This window comes from Fringilla coelebs (genome assembly GCF_963513975.1).
Source record: "Fringilla coelebs genome assembly, chromosome: 9".
Classification (NCBI taxonomy): Eukaryota; Metazoa; Chordata; class Aves; order Passeriformes; family Fringillidae; genus Fringilla; species Fringilla coelebs.
Genome location: NC_140067.1, coordinates 23,928,495 through 23,941,712, shown reverse-complemented (window position 1 = coordinate 23,941,712; position 13,218 = coordinate 23,928,495). Strand labels below are relative to the sequence as shown.

At 42.3% G+C, this 13,218-nt stretch overlaps 1 protein-coding gene across 6 annotated transcripts in view; it reads right to left on the bottom strand.

The window, feature by feature from the left end:
* Positions 1–13,218, bottom strand: part of SMG7 (SMG7 nonsense mediated mRNA decay factor) — a 51,692-nt gene that overhangs the window by 13,581 nt on the left and 24,893 nt on the right. For 3 of the 6 annotated variants that reach the window (XM_084211851.1, XM_084211856.1, XM_084211855.1), the window contains exons 5-14: positions 11,563–11,734; positions 10,663–10,734; positions 9,538–9,688; positions 9,072–9,207; positions 6,858–7,020; positions 5,636–5,792; positions 3,399–3,469; positions 3,179–3,239; positions 2,677–2,796; positions 2,005–2,440 (exon numbers count right to left, since the gene is read on the bottom strand). In XM_084211851.1, the coding sequence (XP_084067977.1) occupies positions 2,005–2,440; positions 2,677–2,796; positions 3,179–3,239; positions 3,399–3,469; positions 5,636–5,792; positions 6,858–7,020; positions 9,072–9,207; positions 9,538–9,688; positions 10,663–10,734; positions 11,563–11,734 (1,539 nt within the window). The remainder of the gene's footprint in view (positions 1–2,004; positions 2,441–2,676; positions 2,797–3,178; positions 3,240–3,398; positions 3,470–5,635; positions 5,793–6,857; positions 7,021–9,071; positions 9,208–9,537; positions 9,689–10,662; positions 10,735–11,562; positions 11,735–13,218) is intronic. The other 3 variants (XM_084211854.1, XM_084211852.1, XM_084211853.1) reach the window with 3 other exon arrangements.

The window sequence follows — 13,218 nt, the reverse complement described above, 5'->3', positions numbered from 1 at the left end:
AGTTGTTGAGAGAGGCACCATTTTATCACAGGGACCTCTAAAGAGCATGCTGCACTTTGAGTGAGTCTGCACTGATCTTCCTTGGCTCCTAACATTATCTTCTACAGGGAGCCGAGATTCAACCCAGATCACACCCTGCCTGAGCATGAAAAGTTTCCCATGTATCTGCAAAGCAGGACTGATCACCTCTGTACCACATTCTTCACATTCTTGCAAACTAGGAATTGCAGCATTTAAGCTTTTGAAGGCAATGAACTGTGTAGGAAATAAAGCATGAAATTGTCAGGAGTGCAGAAGCAGAACACAAACAGTCCATCAACTGGTATGAAACCTACACTGGTTTCTCAGTGCTGGGGGAAGAAAGCCCTCCCTCTATTCTGGAGCAGGTCTGGATAAGCAAGCATACCAAATTATATGAAACAAAAGGCATTTCACTGGACTTGTTGCCCTAAATACAGCGGATGGAGTTAAAAAGCCAAAATTAATTTCTACTCAGAAGTGACAAACAATAACAGACAACATCAGAGCAGATTCTGCTACAGCTGGGTTTGTTGTATCTTAAGACTAAATGAAGCAAATTTCTGATAAATAAGCTATTGTCCCTATCCAGAAAGCTACACATAGTCCTCAGATCTGGTAGGTTTTTAATTACCTGAAGCCCTTCTTTCGCAAAATGGGCACAAAGATCAAAACTGGGAGTTATGCTCAGACCTGAAATGATATTCCAGATCCATTTGACAAATAAGTAAGAAACTTGCTACTCTAACTCACCTATGCTGGTTTTCAAATACCAGAATCATGCTCCATGACTCACAAACTATTGCCTCCTGGTTTCTGTAGCCTTTACAGAAACCCTCTGTAGCCTGAGGTATGGCTACCCTGCAAAACCAACTGAATAATGCTGCCAGTTCAGACTTCCCATTTTATAACCATGATGTTTAACAGCAAATCATCAGGAGGAAAAACAGGGAGAATAATCCAAGGCTCCTAAACAACACAAGCTGGAAAAACTGAAAGAGATGGTTTGTCTAGCCTGGGGAAAAGACCTCAGTTGCACAGGCCTTTGGAGCAGCTGCAAAGAGGAAGAAGAGTTATTCTGCAGACCTGTCCTGGGCAGCAGTAATGGGCTTACACAGAGGCAAGGGACATAAGGTGCATTAGGAATTAATTTCCACTTGCAAGAACAGTGAAGAACCAACAGTTACTCTAGGGAATAACAGAAATCTCCATCACTACCACTGAATGGTTCCAGTCATCATCAGGGAATAACTTGAGAAACAGCCAAATTGTCCAGGTACAGATCAGATCAGCCCTGACACACTCTACCCTCATACTGACTTGGTGGAAGGCAGACCAGCAAATTCACTGTTTACTTGATATATTTCATATGTAATGCTCAAATAAATAGATAAAAAAGCATGCCCCTAAAAAATATAACTGGTTAAAGAGCAGCTAAAAACAAACCACTCTGACCAAGTGCCTGAGCATAGATTGACAAGAGCACAGTGGCTTTCTTTACTTTGGCAGACACTTGGCTGCACCCACACTACAGAGGATCTTACTCCACATATATACAATTTGCTGCTTTTGTGACACGTTCAGTTTGTTGAATGTGCACCAGTCAACTGAAGTGAAAATGCAGAGTACCCAGTTCCTTGACAACAGACCCCAGAATGGCAAGACCATGACTACGACCTGGCCACGTGCACTGCCTTGGTGGCTTAAATAATTTGTGGAATGCATAGAAATATGTTTTTTAGGACAGTTATAGCACCTCTCATTACACTATTTTTCTCTTTTTTTAAGATAGCATCAAGGAAAAGTAAAGAGATGCTAAGATCACCATCACCTGGTCTTTGAGGTAGAAATATTTTATATTATTGAGCATTAGCTGCAGCGCCCACAGCAAGACCTCACATCTACCATACTCTACACAAGCAGAGACTGCCCTGACACAACATGGCACTGTTTCAGGCACAGTGTCCCTCTGAGCTAAAGGCTTACCTGAACTGCCACATTCTGCTTTCCTGCTTCCTGCATCTTATCCAAGCCGCATTTCTTGGTCTCATTCTTCCTTTTATTGTTATCCTTCTTCCCATCATTCTTATTTGCTACTATTCCTTTGCTAAAGTCCCGTCTCTCCCTCGCCACGTCCTTTGGAGGGTAGATGCGCCCTTGCTCTCTGTTCATCTCCCGGGGCTTGATATTCTCTTTGAAGGTGACCATGGGTTTTTCTCCTGCATCACAGCTGTTGCTCAGGCTTCTGCCAGAGGACAGCACTGATTTGAGTCCAGGGCTCCCATCAGCACACAGTGGCTCCACCATGGATGTCTCCTGCAAGGTGAGACTCTCTTTGGCTTCACTAGGGTCCTCCAGTAAGAGCTCCGGGATTTCTGTCACAAACAAGAGCTTTCCTACCTCATTTTCACATTGAATCAACCTGAAAAAGACAGCAAGGAATTAAAAAGCAAGTACACACACTACATTACTTATCATAATCAGTCTGTGAAGGAATCACATGCTGACCCACAGAACATATTATTAGCACTGTCAGCATTTTGTGCTCATATTACAGCTAACTGCTGTGTTGAACAGAGAGAAAAATAACACTCCACACTGGCTCCTGTGTCACCTCAGCTTCCAGCAGCATGGGAAACACAAAGTACTTGCAATTACCTTGGCTGGTTATCAGCAATCCATTTGCCTGTGAAGATCAGGCGTTGCTGCCGTATCCGACGTTGCTGCCCTTCTTTATCCCCTGTAATTGCCTGATGGCCTTTGGAAAAATCCAAGTTCCTAGTATTGAAGCAGAAGAGGGAATATTAATTACACAACCACCCTCTGCAATAATCTATTTTTCTAGAAATATGTGTCAGCATTGCTCTATTAAAAGCTCTGAACTTTCACCAGATATTATTCTAACCATGGCTGTTAAGAGATGTCTGATTTACACACGTAATTCTCATCTGGTTAGATGCATCTACATTAAAGAGCTTCAGCAGGGTCAAGAGGAATATTATAACCTCAAGAATTTCTTAGGACTACACCATCCATTACAGTTGTTTTGAAGAGACCAACACCAATCTATACAATAGTAAACGATATTGTAGGGAACAAGCCAATGTCAGTAGAAGTTGTGCCATCAGCAAGGGTGCAGGATCCTTCAGCTGTCACCCACCTGAATGAGGGCCTCAGAGCCAGGAATCCTTGCAACTCAAATTCTTCTGGAAGAGGGGTTGCTGGCAAATAGACAGTAAACAGCATAAGGAAAGCATGAAAGCATTGAACACAGTATCTTATTGCTTATTTGCTCCTTATTTGCTCTTCAGCTCCCCACATCAGCAGGGAAAACATTGTTTTTCACAGTTCTTTACAGCACAGACTGTAAGTGTCCTTACCATTATTACTGGATAGATCTTCTTCATGAGGCTGGAAACTATTTAGAAGAGAGATCAGCCAGGGCCATATGCTAAAAATTAGAAAACAGGCAAACCCTGAGTGAAAATAGCATAACATGGGATGTGTTTGCTTTACCAAAAAAACACTTAATGCTGTTACCATCACAGATTACATTAATCCTCTGATTCTCAAGAAAAGTTTCTTGCAAAGTGTCAGTGAAAAAAACACTTCTTGAGAGAATTACTATTACTAAAAAGCCAGCCTAAAGTTCCCAAGGAAGCCAGGCTCTCACAGCATAGTGCTCATTACCCAGCAGGCCAGAGAGCCTGTTGTGAATTTAACCAGATAAACCTAGAGCATGAGCAAGTGCTGCAAGCACCTGCCTGCAACTCATGCTTGGCAGTTCCAAAGCTGATGGCTCCCAAAGCACAGTCAATGAATCAGTTTAGGCAGCAAAAGAATTTATCAAGTCACAGCTGTGCAGAAGCACTTCCGCTCTGTGGACAAGAACACTGTACTGTAATGCTGGAGCATTTACCACCAGGGGAAGAGACTCTAAGTAAGGGCTGCACCAAGACAGATCATTAAACTAGAGGTGAACTTGCAGTCCCCTGCCTTGCCCTCACAATACCAGTAACAAGCAATGACTGGAAATTCTTCCCAAAGGCCCTGGAGCAAGCCATTTTAAAATCACACTGATCATTGTGTTAATGTTTAACTACTACCACCAGACTGCTTGCTCCCACTCAAAAGTCCAAAAATCCTTCTGCTTTACTGATGGGCACCACAGAAACAATAGAAAACTATTTCAGGATGCCCACTCTACTCGGTATAGGAGAAATGAATGTGTCCTCCTCAGCAAGGCTTTCAGCCATCATCCAGCCTGGAGAATGCACTGTGCCCCCAAAAGCACTGTACACCCTCAGCTGCTCTCCTGCATGGCTGCAGGCATAGACAGCATGATCTTCATGATTATTCTCTGCACTACACTGAACAACGGCTCCTTCCTGTGACTGACAAGGAACAAAAGAAGGAAAAACCACTCCAGGTATCGTCAATAAGGCAAGTAAAGTCAATAATATGTTGGCCAGAAAATGGGTTCCTTCAGAGAATCCCAGATGGTTCGGGCTGGAAGGGATGTCCCACCCTGTGCCATGGGCAAGGACACCTTCCACCACCCCTGGCTGCTCCAAGCCCCATCCAGGCTGGCTTTGGACGCTTCTAGGGATGGGACAGCCACAGCTTCTCTGAGCAAGCTGGGCCAGGGCCTCACTGCCCTCACACGGAAGGATTTCTTTCTAACCAATCTCAATCTACTCTCTTTCAGCTTAAAGCCATTTACTCCATGAATTACTACCTGCATGTCCTCTCTGCAGACACTACCTGATATCAAGTAGGTATCTTGCCTATTAAATACAGGCATAGGTCTTCCTTCAGGATGTGTGAATGACAATAGTTATCACCATCTCAAAACCACATCTGAACTCTTTTCCTTAATCTTGCCTTTAGGATTTCTGTGGTTTAAGCTCCCAAAACTCTACAGGGCTTTTTGTTTCTTATTTAACAAACCAAAGTTATAGGCACCCCTGCTCCCCATGCATCACACTGCTTTCCTTGGAGAGCCCTTCTTAGGAACAACACTCATCCAGCTGCATAAGTAACACCTTACAGAAACACTTTACTGAATCACAAAATTCACAAAAAGTTAACAGACTATTAAAAAATTGTGAGTTTTGAGCAATTTAAGCCTTAATTTATGAGATTAGTGGCAAAAGTGAAAAATCAGAGCAACAGTCCAGACAAGTTCTGCCTGCATGGACATTTAAAGAGCCCCTCTACTAAACTGAATTTAACTCCTAGGTGATTACCTTACAGCACTGCCCACATGATGGTTTAGTGCATGAAATTAAGGCAAGTATTCTTCTGCCACTTCCCCCAGTAATCTGAGAAATCATTATACTAGATAAGACTACAGGAACACCCAGGTAGTTATGCTCAAACTGGACATTTTAAAATAGATACACCCTGAATGTAAAAAACTTACAGCAAACCTAAAGACAATTAAAAGATGTAACCAACAAGTCTCATGTTTTGCTCTATGAACTTTTTAGCACATACACTTTCTATCATTTTGATGATGAGTTGTATGATCACTTTTCCCATGACTAATTTGTGGATCAACAGTAATTAGGACCTTCATGCAACAAAATGTAACAAGAGAAAGATTAACACTCACTACCGTCTCTCATCAACCACTGCCTCCTGGAAAACACTGGGCCTAAGCTTCAGCCAGTCCATTGAAACCTTCACAGCTGGAAGAGGATATGCAGCCCCAGAGTCCTCCTGGTAGTCATTTTGTAAAGGACACTTGCACAGAACTCCAAGAAATGACACTAGAAACAGAGTAAGAGGAAAAAGCAAAAGAAAAAACTCCATTATGTGGGAATGACACTTCAAAGTTGACCAAATAACTTAATCAAACACATCCACCCCATAAACCCCTACTCTAAGAGCTACTTCTTTAGAACAAGGCAGCCCAGCTACCTCATCTTAAACAGTCCACCAACAGATCACAACACAGAGCTTTTTAATAGATTTCTACTACGGAGCAGAATCTTGATCTTTATATCTCTTCAACTGTCATGCCAAGTAATTTTGGTAAGCTAAAAAAATCAGCGGAGACAAGCCCAGTGCAAAAACAGTCACTCACCTATTTATCAGAAATTATCAACTCAACTACCTACCTCGCCTTTATTCACTTCAACCAGCAGGCACACAAATGCACTGGAGCTCTGCAGGCAGGCACCCCGCCCAGACCCCTTAGAGCACAGAAGCTGAGAAAGAGTAACCACACCCGTGTGACCATGGTGCCTTCTGAATCACCTCCAGGCTGGAATTCGGAGAAATCCAGCTATTCAGAAATTTAGGTGCTGACAAGGCCAAGCTGACAACAGGCTCAATCAGGTTAAGCAAATCAGCATTATGTGGCTAGAGTCTAGAATGCTCTGCACTCTCACTTATCTCCTGGTTGATATTACCAAAGGCAAAGAAGTAGCTGAGGTCCTGGTTGACTCAACTTCAACTTCAGTCCTGTTGAATCAGAACCAGTTCCATTCAAAGCAATTCCAACTGGGGAGCAGCCCCCAAGAGGGGTACTACTCACCACCAAGCTGGGTCCAGTTTTGCACCCAAGCTAAAATGCTCTTTCAGAACCAGGAAAATGATGCAGAGTTCTGTAAAGCTTTAAACAGAGTAAGTCTGGATAGAAATCCAGTGTTAGTCAGCACTGCTGACATAAATGATCCTGTGTGACCATCATCTCTTACAACTTTCTCCCTAGTGTCTATTCTCAGCACTTACCTCAGCCAGCCATTAAGCTAGATCCTGACAGGAAATTACTAATGGATTCCACATTAAAATCAAGAGAACTACAAAAATCAATTAGCTCCCACACTTACTGAAGAGAGCCAGGAGCTGTGTCCAGCAGAGCTGCTCATCCTGGCTGTAGCTGTGCTGCTCTGTTTCGTTGCTGAAGTCTCGCAGGTGGTGCAGTTGGAACAGGTTGATCACAGTAATATGGACTAACTGCTGAGAGTTGAAGGCCTTCTGGAACAACAACCTCTGCAACAAAGACACAGGGTGCACATATTTTTAGATGGCAAAACACACGCTTGAAAGGACTGGTAGGTGCTCCTTCACTGCTTGACTAATGTTTCTGCTCTTACACAACATTCATTCTGGATTTTATTTTCAGGTCATCCCTCCCAGCACAGCACTGGGCTTCCCAGGAGAACCCCACTGTTATGCACAAGGTTTTTGCTTGTACACCAGCTCAGACACACAACAAATTAACATTCCCTTTGCATTTGGTTCTCTTCCAGAGCAAGTGCAACTTGGAATGTGCACAGACAGCACTGCAAAGGCCTGTAGATCCACTGGGTTTGTCTGCCTTTCAAAGAACCAGCATGGAGAAAGTGGCATTTAAAAAAAACACCCCAGGAAAATTTAACTACTGCATGGTTATGCATTAAAGACTAGTTCCACACCTGACTTCATGGGTCACAAAATGCCTCAGTGGACTAAAATAGAGAGAGCTATTTACAAATGTCTTTCAGTAACTCTGCTAGAAAAGATACCTTTCTCAGGACAGGAAAAGAGACTTCAAGGCTTTTTGGGTGAAAAAAGAAGCTATCCTAAATTCAGCCAACATATCTTCAGACACAACAATCAGGGAATCAGGTGGATTAACTAGTGTAAGCATTAGGAAAAGGTTTAAGCTCCACATTCACCCTTGACTCTCTCATTTAGGGCATGAAGCACAAGCACTGTACAGCTGACAACTGAGACTGGCAGAGCTGCCAGCAGCAGCACCCAGGGCCTGGCTGAATGCTCTCAACCCTGCAACTGCTCTCCTCAGAGTAAAAATGAGCCAAAAAGTTAAACAGATTCACTACCATACAGCCAACTTCACATCTACAATCAACTTGGTGAAGCTGGAAGAGTTGCTTTCTGATAAACTACCTTGTGTTGCATAATATGAACAAAAAAAGGTAATCTAAGCAACAAAGCAGGGCTCAAATAGCTGTTTTAACACTCTGGATCAGTCCAGAAAATGAAGACTGTTCCACATGCCTGAGCAATGCTCATAATTATTGATTATAAGCACTGTAGAAAAAGCAGTACTTTTTCAACAGCCAGCATCACACACGGAAAGAGAGATGCAATTATTTCATTTTGAAACAACATAAACTGCCAGGGTTGGAGCAGCCCACATTGGAAGTTGATTCATAGGAAGTTCTGTGGATTTTTGAATTTATTTTAAAGACAGTGTGAACCTAACTGTAGCAGCACAGTTCAAGACAAAAAACTATAAAAGGACTGTAAAGAATATTTGTGATTTTTTTATATTGCTCAGACCACATTCTCCTTTCCTATTTTCAAAAAGCATCCACTGCTCTGCTGAACATATTCATCCTCCCTGATGCTTTTCCACAAATTAGGAACCTGAAGCAGAGCAGTTTCCAAAAGGCATTTACCAGTTAACACTATGTCCTCTCTGAAACTGTACAACTCTGCATAAATACCTCACAAAATTATTTTGTTTTGATCTTGGCTGTACTGTCCAACATAATGAGCTGGGTATGTAATCGATGGGACTCCTGGAATTTCCATGGAAAACATGTTCAACATGGTTCTAGTCTGCACAAAGTAAGGTTGTATGGGACACTTTTCAAACTGTTAAGGAGAGGCAGGTTTCCCAAGGCAGATTAAAAGCAGCCTTAACAACCACTGGGAGTGAACAATAAACATCCAAAACATGAAGCTCTCTAAATTCCTCAGGCCACCAAGCCAAGACTTCATAGATTAATCAAGTCCTTTTCACAGGTATCCAAGAATTATCCAGGTTAAAGAGCAGAGAATCAACAGTGATCACTGATTTCTCCTGTATGTCCAGCAACAAGGGACCACGTGTCAAATGGGGAAAATCCCTAATCTTGGCAGAAGTTATCAGAACTATCCAATGTTAGCTGCAATGCAAACCTTCCTTAACTAGCTACTTGAACTTCCTGCATTTTATCACGTGCAAGAATGATTAATGGACTGTAATTTCTGAACTCAGCTACTAAAAATATTCTCCTCAATATACTAATTAATATGTTGTTAGAACTAACCTTGAACTGTTCTTCCAGCTTTTCTCGAAGAGGGCTCAGCTTCTCCAAGCTCTTACTCAGGTACACATGGCCATGAAATTTAATAAATGCCTTGATGAAGTCAGACACGCTCCATCGAGTCTTCACCTCATCACGACTGCATTTAGAACAGAAATACCTGATTCAGTCTTTGGAATTACACACAGTTGCACATAACACCACAGAATTACTCCAAAATGAGGGAGGAATGTCCTGCAAAGCTAGTTTTTGTGTTGGCACAAGATGCTTATTTCCTGCATTCACTAATCACAGTCAGGAGCATCACAAACTATTCTTTGTTCCATGCACCTCTGAGGATGCTCTGACTGGACAAGGGCTGAGGGATTCCTGCTTCCACTGCCAAATACGAATAACTTCTAAAAGGCAGGTACTTTTAGAAGAAATGTCTTCCAGCTTACCTGAGTGGCAATAATTTACTTAGTCTCACCTTTCCAGTGCTTTAGAAAGTGCTTTTTGTAGGTTAGTGGAGGCAGCTGGGAAAGGAAACTTCACAGCAATGCTTCTGCAGTAGTAGAAAATTGTGGTCAAGTGGTCTCCTTTGGAGGAAGCTAGGATAGCCAACTGATTATAAGGCTGACCTAAGGGAGAAAAAGACAAGCTGTCCAACAAGTTCTCCTGGGGGAAACATGCCAGATTTCAGAGTACATGTGGTCACTTGGAAAGGGAGCATAAAGTCCTCAGTTCTTCAAGAGACAAGACTTAGATGCATCTGCTGACCCTCCCACCCCAACCTCAGATCTGAACCCCTTCAGTGAAAAAGTTTCTAAATTTGTGGCGCATCAGCTGTTTGGGGTTTTTGGTGGATTTCGTTCGTTTGTTTTGTTTGCTTGTGTTGCTTTTGTTGTTTGTTTTTTCTTTGGTTTTTTGTTTTGGGGGGTTTAGTCTTTTTTGTTTGTTTTTGTTTGGTTGTGGGTTTCTGTTTGTCTATTTTGTTGCCCTTTTTTATTTTTTACTTTGGATGGAGAAGGATTGGGTATGGGGGTCTCTGATTTTGTTTGCTTGTTTGTTTCAGGGGGTTGAGGGTTTTTTTGTTCTGTTAGAATGCAACTGGCTAAAAATTTGAATTACTGGCTTCAGCAGCTCAAAAGTGATTTCTCCTTCTATCACCATCCCTACATTTTGGGCCACTGGAAGACAATAGCTAAAAAGCTAGCTCCCTGATCTAAAGAACTCATTAACTCCCACCAGAAACTATAAATTGGCATAGGAATAAACAATAAAAGAAAAAAAACAATGCTGGTGTAAAGCAAGATTTCATTAATTGTACTTGATAATGTATGAATGTAACAGAGTACAGCAGTAGTGAAGCCTTGGAGTAAAGCTGTGTATTACTTCCCTCGTTTCTAAACCTGCACAAAAGGAAGCAACACAGATCATGCAAACAACCATTATCTAAATGATTTACTGACGTGTGAGGCTTTGTTGTATGGTTGTGTGAAGAATTTGGAGAGGGATATTTATATAAAAGCCCAGGTTTTCAACTGCCACAGAAGAAAACAATATCCCAAATCTTCCTTTGGAATTATGAACTGGAAAGGCATCCCAGACTCACCATTAGAAGGGACAAGCTGAGCTGCATGTCTATAGTAAGACTCTGCCTGGCTGGTCTGATTCCTATAGCGAGCTAGAAAACAGCAAAAAAACCCAAGTTGAGGCACAGAACTCCTGTGCCCTGCAGTTACTTTCATAAAATGCAACTTACCTGAAGAGCATTTCACTAGTATTTTAGAAATAAATATCAAAGAATGTGCAATTACACCAAACAGCACCAAGATTTGACACATTTAATTCTGAGGTGACTGTTTTGCCTCAGACCTAAGACTGTCTTATGGACAACAGTGCCAAGAACACCACATACAGAGAGCTAAAAATATTTTTCATCCCTCTTTGCATGATCACCAACTAGATCTATTTATAGGTAGTTCAAAAAGCAACTGCAGATTCCTGTGAAAAGAGGACTTTTTACAACACAAAGTTTTACTCAAATCAAGAAAGAAATAAACCTGTTGAACTTAATGTAAAAAAGAAACCCCATTTATGAAAGACTGGATTTCTAACTGGTGCCCTCGTACATAAGATATTAGTGTCCTGGAATGGAGAAGTGTGCTAGCCTGCTGCAACAAGCTTTTGTAATAGTTACCAGTTTCAGCACTTCCCTGTGCCTGCCAGCTAGAACATGATTAAAATGCTAGGAGACAGACTCCAGCAGATCACTAGCAAGCCAGTGATTAACTGTCTCCATGTGTTAATGTGTAACACACACTAGATAAGTCTGAACAGAGTTCCTTTCCAGGTCTTTCCCCCTGCTGCAATCACCACAGGCACAATCAGCAACGAGCTACTGAAGTGGAGCACACTTGCCCCAGCAGTTACCCTGGTACATGCAGATCCCTCTCTAGAAGCTGAACACAGACAGAACTCCACATCCCAGCCCTTTCCTTCTGAAACTCACCGATATCTCCCAGGTGGACAAGGCAGTGCTGGCAGATGTAGGAGCAGGAGCTGGACTGCGGCTTCACGATGGCGCTGGTGTGCGTCTGTTTATTGCTAATGATCCCCAGCTGGGAAGACTTCACACGGCACGGCAGGTCTACGTTAAAAACTGTGCACAATTCCTGGAGTAACTGCAAAAATGGGCTGGGTCAGTGGAGCTCCAGACAGCCATTGGAAAGGCATCAAAACAAGTCACAAAACTAACAGAGCGCTGCTCAGAGGTGTGTGCTCACCACTGATGAGCCAAATATATTTGAGGTGAACAAGGTGAAATTACTGAAAGTGCGACTTTACAATACATTCTTCGTATGGAATTCATTGAGTTCCATTGTGTCCACTGTGGTCATCTGCCCAGTAAGAAAAAGCTCTGCATCCCAAACCAGTAAGCAACTCAATCCTCATGATAGTTAAATCACCAAGGCAGGTCTACAGATGTTGTCAGGTTTTATGGTTTTGCTTTGTCTTTGTTTTGTTTTTCCAGTAGGACACTCAAGAGGAACACAGTGTGTTTTATACCTTCAAGAAGTGACACTGTTCTCTGAAAATCATAGAAAGGAACATCCCTCACCCTCCAAAGCAGCTTGTTCCAACATAAGAAACCCAACCTTAACTTTAGAAAGAAACTATCCCAACTTTAACTTTCGAAAAAAGCTGGAACGTAACCAAGTTGATAAGCAACACAAGGCAATACTAACAGTTCAGGGGCAGAGGTGTCAGCAAATATTTGCACTAAACCAACACTGAGACTCTTTCCAGGAAAAAGGCATCAGCTACTTGATCAAATATTTCAAAAGCTGATTGAAAGAAAGTCTCAACTCTGCCATTCTAATCAGTCCTTTTGGAGTTTTTCCTAACGGACTCCAGCAAATACTCTGCAAAGTAATGGCAACCAGAGAGTGAAGAGTGTTTGTTGGATTGATCACTAGGGTAAAAAATGCAAGTAAGACGTGACAGACATTCTCCCAGCTGGGAACATGCTCAGTCTCCAAATAAAACAGACCTGCAGGAGGGTTGCACTTCCAGATAAAGGCACAGAGAAAGCCCATGGCTGACAGAGACACATACTCTGTCAAGATGTGACATGATGCTTTTGCTTGCTGCAGAAAGAGGTTTGTGTTACACCTCATACCCCTTTGCCTCTGTCTTTATACAGTAAACAAAAAATCCCCAAACAAGAGAGATCTCACAGATTAAAGCTGGATAAAAGAGAGCATCTTGACATCTTCAAAGATGCCAAATTAAGAAAATTCATGCTCTTGTTCAAAGACGTCACTTGGGGAAGCCTCACAGCTGGAGAACAGGTACGTTGGCTGAGCCAAGGCTTTAGACTGAAAATGTGATTAACATCACAGCAGAGAAAGATGACCCAGTCTGTAGTGTCAAACTCAGAAAGAATAAAATTCCCTGATCCACTGCAGGAAAGAACAAGACTTTTGCAAGACAAACTGTGTAGAGGTAGAATGCCCTTGGCAACCATGACAGCCTGTGAAACTGGCTACTTCCAACAAGCAGCTTTACAAAAAAACCGTGCTGAAGGGGAAAAAAGGGTAGCCACAAGGGTACTCTGGGGTTGGCATTGCAGATGTCTGGAATCCAGCTAGGAAATTACACAGTA